Here is a 22,617-nt window from a genome sequence, read left to right as displayed (position 1 = left end):
AGTGGTTTTATGTGAGGGACTCAAAAGATAGTTTCAAGCTGGGCCATTCTCAGCTTCTAGCACCTCACCAAGACACAGGACTGTCCTGCGTCCTGTCAATCCAGATCCCTGCAGTACACATCTTGGCAGTGGGGCTAGTGTACAGGAGGCATGTATGGACTTTCAAATCAAGATCAACAGGTGCAGTTATAACATGCGTATGCTCCTGCTGTGCTGCAAAGCACCACTTTTGTGCATGCAAAGTGGGCAATTAGGCATGCAAACAAGCACTTAGACAAAGATCCATTGTGTAAGTGCAAATACTCATTTGCACAGACAAATGCAGAGTTTTACCAGCACCACAGATATAAGGGCATTTTTACAGATGCTCCTACTGTGATCTACTCTGCAGATTTGATCCAGAAGCTATGTCTGCACTGCAATTAGACACCCAGGGCTGGACCATGCCAGTTGACTTCGTCCCACAGGGCCACACAGTCAGATTAATACCTGGGGTAACAATATAGTTATACCAGAGATTGATTTGTCCTGAGATGTTCAGAATAGGACAGTTATTTTTCATGTGTGAATCAGACTTTTCAGCACCTGTCTGACCAGAACTTCTCAACCTGCTGAGCTCTGTACTCTTCAGTACTCAATCTATATCTTTACTAAGCCCAGGTTCTTCCACAGAGTAAGTCAGTCTTTTCCCCCTCCTCCAGAAAAACTGCCATAGCTTTACTGTTACTTCTCAGACATCTCTCATGGCACAGCTGGACAGCATCTGACTCCAGTATCACCAGTGAAATCAAATGGATATATGTCTTGAGCACTGTAATATCATATACAATATCAATTTAAACCTCACACTGAAATGGCTCTAAATCCTTTATTTTCCCTCCTTGTCTAAGCATACAGGGCTCAATTCTTAAATCTGGCACACCGTGCTTGGCAAAGGATCCAATGTGGCTGCACAACACCTTTTCTGTTCCCAGAACTTAGGGGCTACCAGAGCATTTGAACTATTCTAACTTAAGCCAGCTAACAGCAGCCTCTGTGGGTGCACCCAGAACACACACAGTACACTGATGAGCTGTTTCTATGCTCTCCCCACCCACAACCTGAGATTCTCAGATCCCTGCCAGAATGACACAAAAAGGCTGAGGATCTGGCCCCCAAATCTTGCTGTCCAGTACGGTATTCCTTACTCAGGCAACCCTTTCATTAACTTTAATGCCCAAAGGTGTGTTATACACATGTGTAAACGGGGACACATGTAAACTTACAAAACTCTCATGCTGTAGACATAAAGAAGAAAAATTAAAGGGCTTTCTGGAAACCCACCAGCCTTACTGCTCCTTGTACATTTAGTTCACCGAACTCATGCAAGTTTAAAATCCTAGTAAATGCTGACAGTGTGGTTGGCCTTCCCACCCACTCCCTGCTCCTTTCTCTCCAGAACAGAGAGCACCTGCAAGCAAGCACATTCTGAGTTATGTGAAGCCAGACCAAGGCGGGTTCTGTTGAAATTACAAAACACTATACTTTTAAATAGATACTGAATTATTTAGCGCCTTTGCACTGTCCAAATGCTGTGTTCTTTTGGTAGATGATGACTTGGTTTATCTCCCAACTCTTTGTTATGATAGTCAGTAAATGGAGAGATATTGCGCTCCTCAATAATTTATAAATAATAACCCGCATTAAGGATCATGCTCAACCACTGAGTTTGGGTTACAAATCAGGCAGTGAGAGAGATGAAGACCTTTAGCTTACTTCCTGGAGGAAATGCTTGGCTCTGGATTTCTCTCAGGTGCTTAGACTGGAAGGCTTCATGGCCATTTGCTTCTTTATCACCTGGAACACAACAACTGTTTCCGAACATGGATCCACGAGCTATTGGATCAGTTCTCAGTTTTCCAATGGGCACCTCAAGATAATAAAATAATAGTAATATTTATCATTTAGAGCATGTCTACATAGAGAAGCTATTGTGAAATAAGCCAGGCTGTGAAAGAGTGCAATAGCTATTCCACAATAACTCTCCACGTGGACACTTTTAATCCACACTTTATGTGGCTTAGGTTAGCCCACTCTTAGTGCAGAATGAGAGTGTCCACAAGGGGTGCTAGTGTGTAATAGCTATTCCAGGCTATCTTCCTGCATAGACAAGCCCTTAGAAGGCACGAATTTAAGGCAGCATAGATGGTCTAAAGAAGGGGTCCCAGAGCTGGAGTTCAAGCCCTTAGAAGTCTGGAGTTCTAATCCTGGTTCTACCACTGTGCAGCCTTGGACCAGTCACATCAACCCTGTGTGTCAGTTTCCCCATCTGTATGAAGGGGCTTTAGCATTTTCCTACTTCCCAGTGGTGTTGTAGGGACACATTTATTAATGCTGGTCCAATATTTTGAATCTGCAAAGAACTCTATAAGCGCTATGGTTTGTTAATTATTGGCATTATTGTTATTCTTACTTTTGCCTCCTGGAAACACTCTACAAATTTTAATTAATTAACCCTCACAACACCTGGCAGGGAAAGGAGGTAAGTACTTTATTCAGATGAGAGAGAATTCAAAGTATTTGTTTGTTGTAAACTTTGACAATGCACTGAAGCTAACATTGTCCAACTTGGGCCTTAAAGCTAGCCTCCTAAATCCATATGCACTAAATATAAGTGGTCTGATTATGAGCTCTGCTGAGCACCTGCACATCCAGTTCAAGTTAATGGGGAACGACTGGTACTCAGCACCTTTGAAAATCAGGCCACTTTTATTTTAAAGTGTAACTATAGACTTAGAAGGATTAATTTTAGTCACCCAGGTTGGAAAATTTTAGCCCAATAACATTTTTTAATGGTCAGTCTAGATTATGTAGCATTATTGCTGCTTTAAAATGCTTCATTCATTTAAAAAATAGTCAAATCTTTTCATCTCCTTTGGCATATTGCTTCCGCCCCCTATAAAATAGAATATAATTTTATAAGCGCTCTCACACAATATATAGTTCTAAATTTGCTTCACAGAACAAAACCCAAATCTTTGCTTTGCTGAAGGAACAAATTTGTATCTAACACTGTCCAGGTGAAGTAACCCATAGGCCCCAGCTACTGCCGTGAAAGGAGAAATCCACTTCCTTGCTTTCCAATGTAGTTAGCTGGAAATGGCTAGTGAAGGTGCGTGACTGAAATAAATTCCTTTCACTTTATACCAGTGTGGTAGAATATTTCCTGTTTGACTCAGTGCATTTCTGTACAGCTCTCATTGTATCTCTGTGCTGTTTGCTCTGAATGCCCAAATGAAGCCTATGGCAAAATGTACTCAGTATCCCCAGACTGATTAAGTTGAAACAACAGGTGGCATGAAAAGAAAGTCCCATTTTCCCTTGTGTAGCTAACTGTTAAGTTGGTTTTATTAGGAATGAGCTTACATTATTACATTCCCACGACTTGCAATGCTGCATTTTAGGGTCCGCCAGGCTTTCCAGCATAAATCTTCATTTTCAGGCTTAGCAGATCATCGCACCATGATGGTTGCCCTAGAAAAGAGGGATGATAGTTGTTATTATTTGAGAGATGTCCATTGAGGGGTAAATTCTCTGCCCAAGTCCTGCCTGAGTAGCTGTCCTGGGCACTGGTGACTTCCTTCGGCACAGGGAGGCAGAAATCCTCTTCCGAGGGGCTGTGGAGCAGCAATGGATCCAGGCTAAATTGCTAATCTCACCCCAGGCTGGAGTAGCTTCCAGTCTTTGTGCTCCTGCTCCATGGGAAAAGTATCTTGTATGGCCCTCATCACTATAGCAGCTGAGGAAGTAGCTGCGGGATTCACAGGCTCTGCCCCTCCCCCACCCTTTGCATACTCTTATGTTGCACAGTCATGTGCGGGAGCGCATGCAGATCTAAGACCTGGTCCCTTGTTTGGGCTCCCAAAATCTTGCCTCCTCCTGCTGTGCACTTGAACTTCACTGGATCTGGACTTTCTACACCTGTACCTCCAGTGCACTCACAAAATGCTGACTTGTAATTCAGGCTGAGTAAGGCCAAGTTACATCCCCCATCTGTATGAATATGTGGTGGTTTACTACATTACATGCAGGATTTGCAAGGGCAATGGATGTGCTCTGCCTGGTATTTTGGGACCCTGGTTTGAAAATTTGGCCCATTGAGTGTTTCAGTTACACTAGTTTGAAATGTACATTTTTGCAGGTGAGAGCAAAGGCTGGAGGAAAGGGAAAAGAGAATATTTTCAAAACAAGATGAAACAATGGAGCTATGCAGTATGCAAAAAAGCATGGAGATGAGTGGTGCTATGGGACTATTCTAAATTTCAGGTGATGCCATCCCCCTCATTCTACATTCAGGTCACCACAGCACCATACCGCCAGACTCAGATCCCCTTATTCAGCCAGATCAGTCCAATGAAAACAGTTTCAGTATGAAGGGGTTGGGATGGGAGTTTTATTACTTTCCCCAGAAAAGTCAGCTCAGATTCATCATCTAATTTTCAATTTATACCCAGCGATTCCTCTAAGGATACACACTGAGTAAACATCACAGCACTGATTAGAACTAGAACCATTAATGGTCCCAAACCTTTGCTATAGGCATTAATTTACTACTCCTAACCCATACTCAGGTTGGCATAAGGCTAAGGACAAGACTGATAATTTCCTGTTAACCCTAGGAACTCAGTGCCATTGTATTTTAAGCCCAACACCAGAACCGTTTTATTTCTATGCTTGGGCTTAAAACCATTATTTTAATCTGAAGCTGAGCTGTTTGGGCCAACTGCTGTGTGTATTATGATCCCACTCACTGAGACCAATAGTAAGTCTAGTTGATTGAATATTGGATTAGTAGTTGGCACCACTAAATTGGTACCTGTGATCTACTAATCCCAGCTCTGTCATTAACTGGCTGTGTGACCTTGGGAAACCATATACCTATTTGCACCTCAGTTTTTCTGTCCTTTATATAGGGATAATGATTCTTGCTTTCACATTTACAGGCCAAAAATAATGTATTCTAGGGCTGACACAAAAGTTTCAACAGAAAATTTTCATTGACCGAAAATTAGATTTTCAACTAAACAAAAATTTTCAAGGAAAATATCTAATTTCCTACAAATGAAAAAAAATATATTTTTCATCAGAAAACTGAACTTTTTTTTCCCATCAAAATCTACTGACAACTAAAGATTTTGGGGCAAAACCCATTTAAAATTTCCAGATTTTGTTTTAATTAAAAATAGAAATTTTCCATGGGAAAAGAAACTCGACTCAGCTTTAATATATGCATTCATTTATTAATTGAAACCTTTAATTAATTAGAATTAGTTTTGTCCGATGGGTTTTGCCAAGCCTGTCAACATACATAGTCACCACCACATCCCAGGGCTGGTCAGTTCCCTCAGACGGTTGCTGAATCTACAGATTCCAAAATGTCCTCCCTGACAGCATCAAATGAGCTCAGCTAAGCTTGGTAACACTCTAGAGCTTCTCCTGGGCCAAATTCTGGCCTCACTAATGTCACTGTTCATCCAAACCTGGAAATCAGGCTAGAAACTTCATGAAAATCAGCCCAATCATGATATTTTCAGCTGGGCCAGAAATAGAATATGCACTGGTCTATATACAGTTTTTATACCAATGTAGCTATTATGATTAGGGGTGTGATTTTTTTTACTGAAATACACAACCCCTAGTGAGGATGCAGTTATACCAATACAGAGGTGCCTTATTCCAGTATAGCTTATTCCTCTTCCCATACAGGAATAAGTTATACCAGCATAAGTATATTTATATTGGTTTAACTACATCCATCCTAAGGGGGTTGTACCCCTTTAACTGTACTGGTATGGTTAAAGGGGTACGCTTTGTGCGTGCATACAAGTCTTATCCTTTCTTGTATGTGTTCACTTTCAGTCAGGGATGAAACCAGGAAGCACAGAGGCACCCAGGGAAAATGAAAACAAAAGAAAGTTAACTGGATGTTTTCAACCGTCAGAAGAGTTAGTGTTTCAGAAGCAGATTCAGGCTATTTTTGCTTTTCAGATCATTACTCCATCTCTCATTGGGTCTGCAGAACTGCCTGGCATAAAGTATAAATGTCACGCGGGCTGGGGAGGTGTTCAGCACTTTCTGCTGTACACCAGCTTCCCTCGGGTATATCCCTGACAGGTGTAACACAGAGAGGCAGCCATCCTCCCAAGCACACAGCCCCTGCATTATGCATCTCTGTGTTGCTAGGTTTGGTCTTGTAGAGTTTTTTTTCACCCCCTTCTCATCTCCCTATGATATCAAATGTACTTCTATTGATTTCCTCCCTGCATTTGTTTTTGTTATTCATTATTAATGAGATCATTTTTCCATCCTTCGTGCATGAAGGCAAATTTTGTGTAAAAATCAATTGAGTGAGCGCCGCCGATGGCTTGTTTGGTTTTCTTTGCTTTCATCTCCTGTGTGCAGTCCCCGGGAGACGGAGAGCAGGATATTAGGGAACAAGCACAGAATGGGAAAAAAAATCAATTGTTAGTGGTTCAGAAACCATGTAAAGGGGCCTGTCTTGCCGAATCTCTTTCAGTGCCTTATATGCATGCACTTTATTGAGCTTTCCCCCTCCCAGCCCAGGTTGGATAGCTCCTTCCCCACTCCCTCGCCCACCGCAATCATTAAATGGGAACTCCTTTTCCCATAATGATCACAGCCAGAAATAGGGGTGGGGTTTTCTTTTAAATGAATCAATTCTTGCAGGATGATTCCACAGTACTACTGAACATGGGTAATACTTGACCCAGCCCAACCCCTCCAGCATATGAAAGACCAAACGTATTGGAGCCCAATATTACAAAGTACTGAGCTCCTCAGGATTAATTGAGACTGATGGGACTTAAGGACACATTACATCTCATCTGAGCTATTCATAACCTTAAAGGATCTATCCCCTAAGGAGCAGCTTGTACCTTGTGGGAAACTTTCCCAAAATACTGTATTGTATTTTTGTGCATTTTTGGAAGATTTTGATGAATACCCTATTAATGATTATTGTTGGCAATTTCATTTCAGGAAGTTTTGCTCCCACTGAATTTTACTTCCACTGAATTTTACTTCCTTGAGAAAAGTCACTTGTTAGTTACTCTCACCTTGTTGTCTTGTCTCATAATAATAATTTGTGCTTCTAGAGCATTTTTAACTGCTAGGTCTCAGTACCCTAAGTACTAAGCTGGGTAAGGTCCCTCGGGATATTTTATTTGCTCCATAAAAAGCCCAACACGCTTCTGGGTGTTGTAATACCAATACTGTCTTGCAAGGAACTAGAGGGTCACTTCCACATTCCTTATAAATGCCTAGCTCCAAGTGATGTCAAAGTGGGCTTCCTCAGCATAGGCAAAGAATATCAGATGTCTGCATTTGCTGCCACAGCCTGAACTCAGATCACGTCTGAGACAGTGTCCTGGAAGACATCACCAACTAAAGACTCTCTTCCTGCCATAAAAATCCACCCAGCTACTGTTGAGAGTAAGAGAAACCCTATATGCTAGTCACAGTGTAGATCTCATACAACATAGTACCCTGTTAAAAACACTGGGTGAAATTCCTGGCTCCACTGAAGTCAACGGAAGCTTTGCCATGGACTCTCCCACGCTGGAATTTCAGTGGAATTACACCAGAGGTGAATTTGGCCCAGAGAGCCACAGTGGGGACAGGGGAAAGGAGGAGGGTGCTAGAAGCCCAGTGTAGACTAGATTTAAATTAAAAAGTCCAGTGTAGACTAGACTTAAATTAAAAAGATCAGGCTCTAGGAAAGTGTGAATGCCTTTTTGCTATATTGGTGTAGTAACTCGTGGTGGAGTACATTGTCATACAAGCGTTATCTCCTCACGATGCAGAAGATAATATAATTTCACTGCCATGGTGTAACAACATCACATTACCAATACTAAAGTGTAGCAGATCTGACTCGTTGCAGAGGTTCTCAAGTTTGAAAGTTGCCCTTGGCTCCTGTTCATAAGGGGCTTTTGACAGTTGCATCGTGGAGTCCCAGTTTGGTCTTGCCTTTAATTACATGGCTACAGGGTGTAAAAAATTCAGTGTCACATCATCTCTATATAATTCTCATTTGGTCTCCAAGGTTTAAAGAAATATAATCATCTCCTACTGCAAGTCCAAGTCTATTTAATGTAATACTTGATCTTAAAGAAGGACTATAGGAGGTTACATTTATTTAAAAAACAAACACCTAGGAACAACAACCTCTTAACCCAGAAACATGGAAGCCACAAGGGACAAGAGTAGTTTGACTCACAGGCTCAGTTCAGCCCTGTGAAACATTAATGAACAAACCTAAGGCCCTGATCCTGCAAGGACTTCTGCACATAAATAACCTTTTGCACTGCGATCCATGGGACTATTCACTTGCTCTGTGTGCCTAAGACTTTGCAGCATCAGAGGGTAACATTTTATTCACTTTAGTTGTAGTTTGCCAATTACCTTCTCTGCATCATTCTTGATTGTAATCTTGTTGCTCTGCCCAGATGGGCTAGCTCTTTAGAATTTGGAGTTTTGACATATTTTCTTTGCTGGTTCTTGAAAGTTCTTTCTCTGTAGGAAAACACAAATTTAAATAGGAAAAAAAAAATATGAAATAGCACAGATAATGACAGCTCATTGATAGTTCAAACTACTGAGAGCAGATCTGGGTCTGGCCTTTTGGCTCTAGAGACCTGGGGTGAAATCTTGGCCCCATTGAAACTATTGGGAGTTTTGCCATTGACTTCAATGGGAACAACATTTCACCTCTGGATTAAAACCTGATTCAGTCACACAGATGAAAAGAAGTTAGGTGGGTCTCATGCCAAACTTCCCTTAAACACATTTCAGGTTACAAGGATACAGTATTATACACAATTCACAGGAAGCTCAGAACTGAACTAGCTTGTGTTGATGGTGAGAAAGACTGAAGTTCATTGCCCCAGGTGTACCTGGAATATTAGGAGAGTGACAGTTCAGGATTGAGGCGGACTACAAAAATATGTTTCCCATTCCAGAAGTGGAATAAGAATGGGGTGTTGCAACATATTAGTCAGAGCACTGAAGGAAATTTTCCCATGACACCTGCCAGCATTGTGCCTATGCTAGCCAATGCTATTAGTCCCTCACTTTAAATATGCCCTAAATCAATTCACAAACGATATCAAATAATCAGCAGCAACAGTTAGAAGAGCAGTTCAGTATAAAACTTACTTCTTCTCTGGATTTAATGAAGGAATTTGGAGCTTTGCAATGTCTCAAACAGATGCGTCTTGTATATTTCACATCTTTGGTACAGAGAACAAACAGCAGCCCAGCTGCTCAGCCATTCAACCATGTTTAAAGAACAATTAAAGTGAATACTGTAAGGTTTTGAGACAGACCATCATCTCACCATCTGGAGAAGTGATTGTCCTCCACTGAGACTTTTATCTCACAGGTGAGCCTGTTCATGGAGAATGTTAAGCAAATTCACAGATAGAGTAAAACTGAAGTTTTAGCTAGATTCCCCTTTTTAATATCTTGTGCTGACATGTCTGGGACTGGAGTGGGTGCACAGGGAGGGCACAATATAGCAGGGATGAAATTTTAAAAAATTAGTCAACTCTCTGCATTTGGTGTACCAAGCAATCCTGCTCTGCACACTCCCATAGACAGATTTGATGATAAAAAAGCAAAGGGTTTCTAATGTGCCTCATTTTTAAGAAAAAATGTAAAATAAAAAAGGGGCACAAGTCCTACATCCTACATAAATCCTGTTTAGATTACACAGCTAGGCCTGATCCTGCCATTACACTTCAATGAAAGTAGGACCACACCTTTATAACTAATGATTTATTAGGGAATAGGATGGTTTATAGGCTTGGTAGTAACCCATTCACCTTTAGTTTGCTAGCTTGAATCCAACCTAAATCATTAGTGGCTGAAAGGAATAATCATCAGATAATTGTCTGGCGTTCTATGTGAAATAAATTTGAGGGTTCAGTCTAGTTCCTAGCATTAGTGTTCATATCACACACATGCACCACAGACACAACTGTCACTCCTTAAAAAAGAGGCCCTGAACTGTCTTCACCCTTAGAGGTAGCCCATCAAGGTTCAGATTGAGGGAGACAATGATCGGGAAGTTTCTACCCGTCTTATATTTGTTCTGCAAAAATAGGACTGCAGTTCCCAGGACTGTCAGCCTGGATCCCTTCTCCAGCACTAGAGAGTCCAAAAAATAAAAGAATCCCATGAAATGATATATTCATCCCTGTCGTGCCATTGGAATTATATTCCCAATATCATAAAACAGATCTTTAAATCCAGCACCAGCAAACCAGTAAGCAATTTCTCACTACAGGTGAAAAAAAAAATCACATTGCTCTACTGATTTGACTCCAATTTTGTTGGCATGCCAAGCCTGGATCATTATTATTATATAGTTAAGTATTTAAATGTTTTTGAACAAACAGGACCTTAAATAATTTGCAATCAGAGATAATGGATACCATGATTCACATGTGATGCATTGCAATGAAAGCAGCGGAGTTATACCAGGGAGGAATTTGGCCCAATACATCCACATCACAAAACCATCATATGACCTGGCACAATTCAACACAATTAATCATAAAATAATGATGACTAGCTGTCTATTCTCAGAAGCCCAATGGCCAAATTTAGACCTGGCATAAGCAGATACAGATTTAACTTTAAAAGAGCTGTATTTGCTTATACCAGGTCTGAAAATGACCCCAATAGTGCAATAGAAAAAGTGCTGTGGGTCACACTCAAAGTGCATTAATGGAGCAATGTGGAAGAACTATACACAGAACCTCTGTACATTGGCCTGAGTTTCCTTTCAGCTACAGCTGGTTTACACATCTGTAACACTACTGGTTTCAGTGGAGTTACTTGATGGGTGTGTGTGTGTGTGTGTGTGTGTGTGTGATCAGAATCAAGCCCAATACACCTGACTCTAACTAGTGCTATCAGTCTCTGGCATCCATCAATGCAAAAGCCACCCATATGGTATTGTTTTGTGGCAGTTTTATATTCTTGTGGCGCTACATTTTATTTACATCAAGAGAAAATTATTCACCTTTTCTCCCTCTTTCCTAAGCAACAAACACAGGCCCTGATCCTACTCCCACTGACATCAAAGGGCATTTTGCCACTGGCTTGAGTGAGATCACCATAAGGCCCATATATTGTAGTCTATTTGTAATCGGAGCTCTAAGGGACTAATACAAAATTGCCACAAAAATGTACAGTCCAGGAAAAAAAACAAGTATGCAAACCCAGCCTATTTTTCCACCCTTTACGATAATGAGGATGAAAATAAAACTATTTTATTCTCCCATGTAAAAAATTCCTTTCCTTGAGTGAATGGGCTCATGTAATCACAAAATATTCTTCATCTGGTAACTGGGCTTTAGCAAGGCACACACTAGAGCTGCCTGGAGAACAATTATTCCATTTTTGGACAACTTTTGACATTTCAGAATTTGTCTTTGTTCCTCACTGGAATGAAGACCAAACCTTTTGACCATTTTCATTAAATGGAATTGTGGCAGAAACATCGATTTTTCTGATGGAAAATATCGAGTTTTTTATTCAAGTCTCTTTCTCTCTCTCTCTTTCTGTGACCAGAGAGTTCATCCTGGACATCACAAACCTTCCCATCAAAAACTTTGTCAAGTGTCCACACAATGTTTCAACTTCAATGAATCAGCATATTTTGACAAAAAGTGATGTTGAAAATGTTCTATGCCCTGTTTAGAATTAAAGGGGGATTTAGGATGGATTTCAAAAGGAACTTAAGAACCAGGGATGTCAGAATCTAGCATCAGGGGAAAAATCCTGGACCAACTGAGTTTTGCCATTGACTTCAGTGAGGCTAAGAAATGCTCCCAATACTTCTGTTAGTTTTAAAGGTGCCACAGGACCCTCTGTTGCTTTTTACAGATTCTGACTAACACGGCTACTCCTCTGATACTTGACACCTGCATTGGTAGCTTTCAGATGATACATTTCTGTTGGGATCAAATACATTGACTAATTGATAAGGTAGGTCTGACTAACCTAGCAGCTTCAGAGTCTGATGCTCATACATACACTGATATTTTCTTTTGGAAAAGAGAAAGCTACATGTGCTATCATCTTCTAAACAAAGACCCGGATAGCATGAACTTTTCCAAGTCTCTCAGTTCTAAGAGGACAGAGTGTACCGCTTTCATATTGGCTGTAACAACCTGGCTTCACATCATTTTTCTGTCCTTCGTGCTAAGAACTGTATTTTTTTATTCATTCAATTACAAGGAAATCGGCACAAGACATTTATATTAGCGAGCTTAAAGCTCAGCTAATGGAGGAGCCTAATGACTAATTGATCAACTCCCAAGCACCACTACAGCGCAAAATGGCCTGGAGGAATTTATGCAATTAGTTTGGGTTTGGTAGCAATTGAGTGCATAGAAAAGTAAGCCGTGATTTATGAGGGGTGGACACTGAGTAGCTCTGCTAAGGAGGTGACAGTCAAGCTACACCAAGCAGCGCCGTTGTTTTAGAGTGAGGGTGAGGATGTGGGGGCCAGTCGCTCAGGCCTGTAACCAGACCCCTTCCCGAGGCCAGTTCGCCACGAATCGTATCCAGGGGGGTTGAGGACAGGGTGCGGCTCTCCCCCAGGCGGCGGGAAATGAACGAGGAATATGCGCGGGACTGGGTGTGAAACAGGAGGGGACCGTGGCCTACAGGCCCCCTTTATGAACAGCTCCGGAGCCTGGGAACCCAGGTCAGCTGCTTCCTCGTCTTCCCCCGAGGGAACAAGGGGCTTTACTAGGCTCCCACCGAAGTCCACGTCCACGCGAGTTTCGGGTTGATTTCAGGGGGAGCAGGCGCGGCCCGAACTATTGTTTGCACGGACCCGCTTCTTCCCGGCCCGGCTTAAAGCCCTCCTCAGACATTTTCTATTCGCCTCAGGCGGGTGCGCGCGGGGGTAACGTTATGCCCGGGCCAAGGTCCGGAAGGCCTGTTCCCGCTCTCCAGTCTGCCCGGCGCGTGGGGGCAGCGCGAGCGCCCTGCGGGCGATGGGGCAGGCTTAGGCATTGGGCCCACACGATTATAAGCACCCCCCCCCCCCACATCGACATTCGTTCCTTTGGCGGGAAGTGGGGGTGAAAGATCTCGCCACCCCCTGCCCCGGCCCCCCAGCTCTGCAAACCTCCCGCGCAGCCCCCGGGCGCCTTCTCCGCGGCTGGTTAGGCGTCAAGCGGAAATATTTGCAAAGCAGCTAAAAACGCGGGGGTTGCCTCTAGCTCCAGCACGGGCCAGTGGCGGGCTACCAGCCTCTCCTCCGTTTGTCTCAGCGGACGGGGCAGCCCCCTTCTGGGCTTCCTGTGCCCTTAGCGGGCTTCCGAGCGGGGAGGAGAAGCTGAAGCGCCAGCCCCGTGGCCTGGCCGCGGCTCGGGCCGGACTAGCGCATTTTCTCGCCTTCCTTTGCAGCGAGGTCGTTGGGCCGCACGAGCGCCGGCCGGCTCCAGGGCCCAGCTCGGGGAACGAAAGTTTAACCGAATCCGGAGTTGTTGTTAATGAGCAGGGGGGCGCCTGGTTTGGGGAGCGCGGGCGACGTGGCCTGAGAGTGGGGCAAAGGCCCTGCCCCTCGCAGTACCCAGCGCTGGGCTCTCCCTAAAGCTCGCTAGCGTCCAGCTATCCCCGGCCAAGCCTGACACTGGATTTCGCTCCAAAGGGAGAGACATGAGCGACACATTTACCAGGTCTGAGAACCAACAAAATCTAGCCACCCAAACTTCAGCTGTCTGTAAATAAACCACCGAAAGAAAACACAAACGCACAGAGATCACACACATATATCCTACCCAAAGAGATTATTCAGACTCCCCCACAGAATATTTTCTTTTGGATAAGAGAAAGCTCCATGTGCTATCATCTTCTAAACAAAGACCCAGATAGCATGAACTTTTCCAAGTCTCTCAGCTCTAAGAGGACAGAGTGTACCGCTTTCATAGTGGCTGTAACCACTCTGGCTCCACATCTTTTTTCTGTCCTTCGTGCTAAAAGCCCACAGGTTTGCTGACAAACAAACGGGTCTGGGCTCTTCACAGTGCTATATTTTAACTTTTAACCAGCAGCATCTCCTTGTGAACTCTTTGCTTTTGCTGGGGACAGAGCAAAGTGACTTTCTTGCCCAAATATGCTAGCCCGAGTTGAGAGAGATTGCAACCGAAAGCAAGCTCACTGCAAAGCTACACTCTGCTCGTTCTGCTGTTAAAGACAAGCGGACGGTTTGCTACCATTCCTCTGCCGAGAGACCTCAGAAGATCTAGCCTTCTCTGCCCCCAAGTCCTTCAGGGCAACGTTAGTACGTTTGCTCCAAAAGGATTAAATCTTGCCGCTGACAGTTTGTGACTAAGAGCAGGGAGCCATTGGCAGCACTTTCCAAACCAGACAGCTGATAAAATAATAAAACCCAACAGACATTTTATAAATAAAAGATGCGGTGCTAAAAGAGGGGTTTTGTTTTGTTTTTAAGAAGGCGTCTCTTCTGAAAGTGGGATCCGGGGAAAAACTCGGAGAAAGTTCCCTACATCAAACAAAAGCATTTAGCAGCCGCAATGATCTGTCCAGTTCTGAAATCCATAACGCCTGGCTGCTAAAGCCAGAAGAAAAGAAACAGCTTTTAAACTTAATTTCTCCGATGAGGGTTTAGGAAACGTTCTCAGTTCAGAGTTGTATCGGGGTGGTGGTGGGGGAGTTAAAAATCATACAAGCTAGGAAAAGAGGAAAATAAGAAGCTGGGGCATTCCCCAATCACCTTTTAAATTGAATTGGTGTTTTCGTTTTTCTAGCATCTGGTTGGTGTATTTGTCAGATATTTATTAGATCAAAAATATTTGATCTGGCATAGAAATACCGTCTAAATTGATTCCAGGACAACTCTTTTAGCTAATTTATTACAGCGCATATTTTAACCCCACATTTAGAAAATAAGTTCTCTATCTGAAACTCCAAAAATAACTTAAAAAAAAAAAAAAACCACCACCACCAACTGCAGCTTTTTGTTTTTGTTGATCTTGATATCTTGGCTGTAAAACAAACTAACCCACAAATAAATGTAATAGGTAACGTTAATAGGATTTTAAGGATTGAGAAAAATATTAAAAATATATCTTACCCGGACTTTAACAAACCCAGCCATGCCCTTATAGAGTATCTGCTGAAATCCTAGTGGACAGTAGTGAAAGGAGACAGCCTGAATTGCTTTCTGCCCTTTTTATACCACGATAGCCAATTAATATTGCATCACCCTTATTTTAAATTTTCAAAACCCACAATATAATGTAATGGCATAAGGACATTTATTATTAAAGGACATTTGATTGGGAAAAAAATCATTGGGGCTGATTAGGAAGAAATAGAACTAGGAAACTCTGGGAGGTTTAGCATTCTAATTTCTTAAGAGCCCTAAAATTAAAAGGGTGGATTTGTAAGGTGCTTTCCCAAAGGTGGGGTGGGGTGGGGTGAGGTGAGGTGAAGTAGGGAGTGGGAGGTGAATGAAAGAGATTCCCTGATCTAAGGTTTGATGTTTGACACTCATTGAAATGCTACCGTGAAATATTCAGAAGATACTTGGGCTTCGATCATTAATTTTTAATCGTTAAGGTGCTTCTGGGATTCATAAATAAAAAGCCCTCTTTTTTCTTTTAAACAGCATTTGAAATGAACCTTTCAGAGAGTTGGTTGAGCGATTTTTTTAAAATTAAATTTTAGAGAATGAAATTCTTTCTGTAACTCTGTCCGGGTGAGAAGAATTAATCCCGTCCCTTCCAAAACTTAACTAAACATTGGGGCATTTGTTTTGCAAAGGGGAATTGGTTTTATTCCCAATTTGAATTACTTGAATTACACGCAGCCTAGGAACTAGCGAATAAACATAACGAGATCCACGCACAGTAGGAATCTATGGGAATCTGGTAATTTACATTTTATAGATGGAAATAATACATTTTCTAGCACAGAGAAATTATGACCGCCTTGAAAAAAAATGCGGAGGTAAATCAATACATGGAAAAGTCAACAAAGTGGTGAAACTTTACAGCTTGTAGAAACAGTCATAATAATACAAGATAAAGATAACAGGTTAACTGGGAAGGATGAGTAGTAAAGCTGATTCATTACGATTTAAAAATCCCTTTCCATTCTCCAAGGGAAAAGCACTGTCTAAAGTTTATTATTATTATTGCACATTTTATAATATTCTGTTCTGCTTCATCCGACCTGCTTTCATCTCTGAAAAGAAAATTCTCCATTCGGGTTGAAAAATAAAGCATTTATTTCAGAAATTAATCCAAGGGAAAACAACGTTTCAGAATTTATCCCAATGAATGAATGAATGAATAAATGACCACACACAAGCACACAAACTATGAGATAACTAAAATATGAAACATATGGGGGTGGGAGGGAGAAAGCTCATTACAAATATTGAACCAAGAATATGTTACAAGAACCCTTACCAACTTGGTGTATTACAAAACTCAGATACAGTCTTTAATTAAAACGGAAAAAATTCCTTGGATTAAAAAAACAAAAAAGAATGAAAAAAACAACAACATCGAGTGGAGACACAGTTGAAGCGATTGCAGACAAGTCCATGAAGTTACAGCGCTACTGTTAATTCCGCCAAGTCTCTACGTTGATAGAGTCCCGGTACTGTGGCTGCAAACTCAAGTGAGTGCACTGTACAAGTCTGTGGTGGGAATCTATGGATCTGAGAGACGTAAAACTGTGTTCAGACCAGTGCAAGAATACTACTTCTTTCCACGATTTAATCTCTTGTCAAAAAAAGTCAACTAAATAAGAGAACTTGATTTAAAGGTGAATTTAAAAATCTAGGCAATACACCTGGTATCTAGTTGGAGATAGTTTTGTGTGTGTGTTAGGGGGAAAGAAAAATTCACACGAAGAGCAGCCAAAGTATTTCACCGAGTAAAAATAAGTTTTTTTGCTTTTCTTTACCAAAGTTTTGGAGTATAAAACAATTGTTCACGTATCTCAGGTTAAGAATGGTCCCTCTACCAGGCGTTCCGGTCCTAGAAGGCGATGAGATATAGACCCACACAAAAAGCTAAGTAGAATTTGACCTCCGGGTATAATCATGACATTCTGAAAATAGCCTTTTTATTTTTAAATATAATTCACAAATCTTAATAAATATTTATCCTCTGGTTTCGCCTCAGAGGCATTTCCCCTCTCCATCCCCTTCCCCTTAAACTATCCTTTTATTCTTTTTTATTGCAATTGTGTTAGAAACAACATAATTCTCCCACCTCCCCAGTACCTCTCAGCTTCCAACTCTTCCAAAAGTGACAAGCGGCTTATACTCTAGTGCACAACAGACACAACAGACGTGAATCTCAGCCGAAGAGCAACCAGGAGAAACTTTTTTGTTTTGTTTTGTTTTCAAGAAGAGGGGACAAGAAAAGGGGGAGGAGGGAAATAATCAGCGTGATGGGGGAGTTAATGGCTTTGTTGGTCGGTCGGTTTGAGTGCGAGTCCTCACGGAGATCCCTGCTCTTTATTTGAATAAAATATATAAAAGTCCAGGCTTAGAAGAGCCAGCTGCCCACCCCAGCCCCTGCCCGAGTCAATGCACGGCGGAGTACTTCATGCGTTTCTGTTTCTGTCTCTGGTTGCAGAACCAAACCCGCACCACGTTCTTTTTCAGGTCCAGTTTCTCCGCTATGGCTGCGATCTTCTCCGAGGAGGGTCTGGGCTGGATGGCAAAATAGGCTTCCAAGGAGCGCTTCTCCGGGGCGGCGATGGAGGTCCGCTTGCGTTTCCTCTCGCTGCCACTGAACAGGTCCGGCTTGGTGTTCTTCTCCCTGTAGGCAGCTTCAGCCTCCTCCAGCCAGGCTTGGAGCACGGGCTTCAGGGCGATCATGTTGTTGTGGGACAGGGTGAGAGACTCGAACCGGCAGATGGTGCTTTGGCTGAGCGAGCCCACGCCGGGGATCTTGAGGTTGGCCAGAGCCGCCCCTACATCCGCCTGGGTCACCCCCAGCTTGATCCGCCTCTGTTTGAACCTCTCGGCGAAAGCCTCCAGCTCCCTGGGATCCGACTCCACGTCGCTGATGCAGGACATGCCGTTGTGAGCCGAGACCGGGTGCGGGTGGCCCATGCTCATGGCTTGGTGCAGGTGCCCCATGGCGCCCAGGTGGTGGGGGTGAATCTGAGCCGACATCACCGTGTGGTCGGGGGCCCCCATGCCGCTCACGGTCAGCGTTGGGGAGATGTGGTCCAAGAGGTCTCCATCCAACCCCGGGTGCACCGAGTGGTGGGGATGCGAGGTCAGGGCCGAAGGATGCGAGATGGGCGCTGTGGAGGAGGTAGACGTGCATGGGACACTGCTCATGGTATGGTAGGTCGCGTCTGGCTTGAACGGATGGCTCTTGCCGTGGGAGACAATATCCACAGCCGCCAGAGCTTCAGCGCGGGCCAGCAGATTCTCATCAAAGCTTCCAAATATATTGCCCTGGAGCTGCAAGCAAGAATGCGCATATTGGAGTCAGTGGGGAATACTGTCAACTCAGGATTAAAAAACATTTCCAAGCACAGAGATTCCTCCTCAAAGCTCAGGTCATAAAAATTAATATGAAGGCAGCAGCTTTGCTTGAATAGACATGTGGATCAGAGACAAGAGTGAGAGAGAGAGAAGGGGGGAGAGGGAGAGAGAGAGGTTCAGAGATATGCGATTGTTCTGGCGACATGAAAAAAACATTAAGCAAGTGCCTGTCAAAAAATGTGCCTTAAAGCTGTAATTATGCTTAATCTACATACCTGCGGGGCTGGAAGGCAAACTCTGCGCATCGCCTCTGAACTGGAATGCAAGCTGGAGTACTTGGGCTCCTGCAGGGCAGGGTGCATAGTGAAAGGCTGCTTGGTGTTCATGGCCATCATCTTTGCACACCTTGCAGGTAGGCAGCGCCTGACATAGATTCAGGGTTGTCTCTCTGGCTTGCTTCTGTCAAAGTGAGCTATTTTCAATGACAGAGCTTCCCTCTCTCTCCCCCCACCTGCTTCTTCACTCATCTTACAAGCCGCCTGCCAGGAATGGGACCAGCACACTGTGCGCAGGCGTGCTGCACTGGAAGACTGAAAGGAAAGTAGCCCTAGGAGTCAAAGGCAGTTAGGAGCAAAGATGCCTCTGCCCTGACCCGGCCGTTGATTGAAGGGGAGCAGCAGGGTTCTTCGGAGCGCTGGGGTTGGTTCTAAAGGCAGGTCGCCTGATCTTCATAGAAAATGTTTGTTCATATTTTAAAATCAAAGTACACTTAAGTTCTAAGAAATAATGCAAAATCCCAGTGCAAGCCCTCCCCCTTTTTTCTCAGTTTCCCTGGATGTACTCTCTGGGATTCGGGGTCCCAGACAGGGCGCTGGCAGAGTACTCAGTACACTTAACCACAGGGAGAAACACGTTTGTCATACACAGAGCACCGCTTTGTCATCTAAGGTTCTGCTGCGGAAGCCCACGACACACAAGTGAGATCGATCGGCCTGTTGGAGGAATGTCACTGCTTCAGCCAGGTGCCAGCCGACGGGTTTATGATGGGAACCCTGCAAAAAAATGCACAATCCCCCGGTTCGATCTGTTCAAGTCTATGTGCAAACAGAGCAGAAAAGCCTCAATACATATGAGGAGGGGCGGGGAGGTGGGGGAGAGACAGGTGCTGATCCTATTGAAATCAATAGCAAAACTCTCTGACTTCAACCAGCAGGAGCAGGTCCTTGCAGATGGGATAGTGAACTTTCCCTGGACACGCTCTGTCTGGGAAGTCTGGTCGGTTAGTCTGGGATTGTATTCTAGGTTCTATCCCACCCAGCTTTTATTTTGAGAAGAGAAAACCTCATACCTCTTCCAGCACATTCACTGGGCTAAGTGTTCTGTTAAATGAAACAGGCTTTCACCATAGCATAGGTGCTCCATGGCTCTTGTGAGGTAGAAGCGTCCTGCAAAGTAAAGTCAGCGGTTTCCAAACTTACTTGCAACACAAGAAGAATAAATAATGCATGTGAAATCCAGGTTTAGCAGCGCGGCTAAAAGCTAAGGCTAGGGACAGCGTGTGTATAAGGTTAGAACAAACAACCCAGCCAACCAAACCAACCACAACTGGGGCGGGAGAACACTCCCATTTGGGTTTGCAGTTATCCAGTTTGCTGTAAACGATCGCACTGTGTGTACACATGCAATGCGCTTAAACAGAGACGGAGTTATGAAGCCAGCAGCAGACGATGGAATATCACCGACTCCAGCATTAGGTTTCTATGTAATGCACTTTAGTTTGACCAGCTATATTTCATAAAAGTGCGCAGGCTTGTTTGTAAGTTAAATTATTTCTTGCCCTTCCAGAACTAGCTTTGCTCCTGGAGAAGATCGGAGTTTTTGGAGAAGGGCAAAGCAGACGCCTGTGACCTTACGGCTCTGGCTGTATGTAACCATGTAAAATGGAGGAACAAGTTCCTTCAACCCATGTGGATGATTTGTGGTGTCAAAGGTTTCAGGGATTTCTGCGAATCCAGATGAAAAGGGGGGGGGGGAGAGAGAGCGAGACTCTCGTTTAAAGACATATTTAAGCGATATATTTTTCCTAGCCTGGAGTGATTGTTCCTCTTGCTAGGCCTTGCCTTGAAATGTACTCAAATCCCCATGGGAAATGTTAAGCGTTCTTTAAACTTTCTGATGACGTATGGGGCCCGATCCTGCCCCCATTGATTTCAGCGAGAGCAGACTCGGACCCGATATCGATAAAACGAATGAGATCAACTATATGTCAGACCAACGGTATGGAAAAAAGTTGGTTTTGCGCATACCCTGGGCACAGCAGAAGTAGAGAGACACTGAGCCCAGTGGAAGGGAGATAAGGATAACTGTGTAGATAACCTACTTTAATCAGCTCTCTTACTCCTGAACAAACAATTTGCACCGATAGCCTCACTCCTGGATTTTGGAGAGATCGGTGATACCAGGGAAAAGGGCGATTGGGCCGTTTCCCTCTCTGATTAGACTCTAGAGTTGAAACGCCCAGGTGAAGGTGCAGCAGTTAAACTAAGGCTTTAAATACTCGAACTTTGACATTTCCTCTTCGTAATTCTGATCTTCATGTGCCCAGCTTGGGGGAAACGGAGAGGGAGAAGCTGTCTGACCGATTCCTTACAGCCTGCACTCTGCTAAACAATCAGAATAAAACATTTGCAGAATATATTTTAAGCCAGGTGCTCAGAGACAAGACAGCATATTTAAACTCCAGTGTTCCAGAATGCTGCCGACTGCTCTGTGTCTAATTAAGGTGCTTGCCTGTGCGTCCCTACCTAGAGTGTAAGCCTTATTATAATTCCCTTCCCTTGGAATCCAGACACAGCTGAAAAACGCACTGCACAGGACTTTTAATGCCAAACGCTATTTGTATGCCGTACTCCTTCCTTTAACGAGATGTCACTGATGCTGCAGGGAGAACAGCGTTTTATGGCATGAAACACAGCCTTGCTATTTACAATATTTTGATCACGCCAAATCTTTCTTCTATTTCCAGTGCCTGGGGTAGGGGGAGGAGGTGAACAAACTCTACGTCAACTGTAATAGATTTGTCTAGAGGGCAATACAGCACCTCAGCACCAACAAGGGGAGTAGAAGATTTCACGGTAAACTGTTGCTCACCTCATCCAAAAAGTTAATGATGAGCAGCTTGTCAGAAGCGTGACAAGATGGGGTTTCTTTACAAATTTAGGACTGACTCCTCCTTCTCCAGTGGCAGAACTCCAACTGACTTCAGGGGTGCAAGTTTAGGGTACATCTACACTACAGCGGGGAGTCGATTTAAGATACGCAAATTCAGCTACGTGAATAGCGTAGCTGAATTCGACGTATTACAGCCGACTTACCCCGTTGTGAGGACGGCGGCAAAATCGACTTCTGCCGCTTTTTGTCGGCGGCGCTTACTACCACCTCCGCTGGTGGAGTTAGAGCGCCGATTCGGGGATCGATTGTCGCGTCCCGACGGGACGCGATAAATCGATCCCCGAGAGGTCGATTTCTACCCGCCGATTCAGGCGGGTAGTATAGACCAGGCCTTAGGTCCCTTAATTTGGACCGGTTTGAGCGTTTGTATATTATATTGACCAGGACAGGGGCCTTCCTTAAAAATCCACTTCAAGTTTGCCTTGATCTAGTGCAATAGTGACTATTCTTGAAAAATATAAATAGATAATAGATACTTGCTAGCTTTGTAACATATCTTCCTCAAGGCAACCCTGCCCCTTTTGTACATTCATCAAGGCAAGAGGAACCAGAATTTTAAGTCTTAATTTAAATTTCTAACATTGGTTAGCTAATTGGGGAACCCAGCCTGCAGTTCTTACTCTGGCAAAACTACCAATAAAACCAGAGCTGCGGGTCAGACCCCTGGTTTGGTAATTCCAACCACACAGCTCTATCTTGCACAACAGGAGGAAGCCAGTAACAATTCAGGTGCACTCTGCATTTATCAGCACCATAGTAGCTAAGGATAATCCTTAAAACAAAAAATGGTTTCCACTGAGGAGCTGATTTTAACA

At 43.6% G+C, this 22,617-nt stretch overlaps 1 protein-coding gene and 1 long non-coding RNA gene across 2 annotated transcripts; both read right to left on the bottom strand.

The window, feature by feature from the left end:
• Nucleotides 1-1,760: 1,760 nt before the first annotated feature.
• On the bottom strand, nucleotides 1,761-15,245 carry LOC117881360. Its single transcript, XR_004646775.1, has 4 exons — nucleotides 15,182-15,245; nucleotides 8,464-8,574; nucleotides 3,406-3,513; nucleotides 1,761-1,836 (listed from the first exon to the last, which is right to left on the bottom strand). It is a non-coding gene; the product is annotated as an uncharacterized LOC117881360 (long non-coding RNA).
• Nucleotides 15,246-17,291: 2,046 nt separating this feature from the next.
• POU4F3 (POU class 4 homeobox 3) lies at nucleotides 17,292-18,966 on the bottom strand. Its single transcript, XM_034779717.1, has 2 exons — nucleotides 18,847-18,966; nucleotides 17,292-18,541 (listed from the first exon to the last, which is right to left on the bottom strand). Exons 1-2 carry the CDS (start codon nucleotides 18,964-18,966, stop codon nucleotides 17,654-17,656), a joined length of 1,008 nt encoding a protein of 335 aa, XP_034635608.1. The 3' UTR covers nucleotides 17,292-17,653.
• Nucleotides 18,967-22,617: the final 3,651 nt, after the last annotated feature.

The sequence above is a fragment of the Trachemys scripta genome, chromosome 8 (assembly GCF_013100865.1).
Source record: "Trachemys scripta elegans isolate TJP31775 chromosome 8, CAS_Tse_1.0, whole genome shotgun sequence".
NCBI classification, from domain to species: Eukaryota; Metazoa; Chordata; order Testudines; family Emydidae; genus Trachemys; species Trachemys scripta.
Note: the sequence above shows the minus strand (reverse complement) of the source record. Positions and strands in the feature narration are given on the sequence as shown.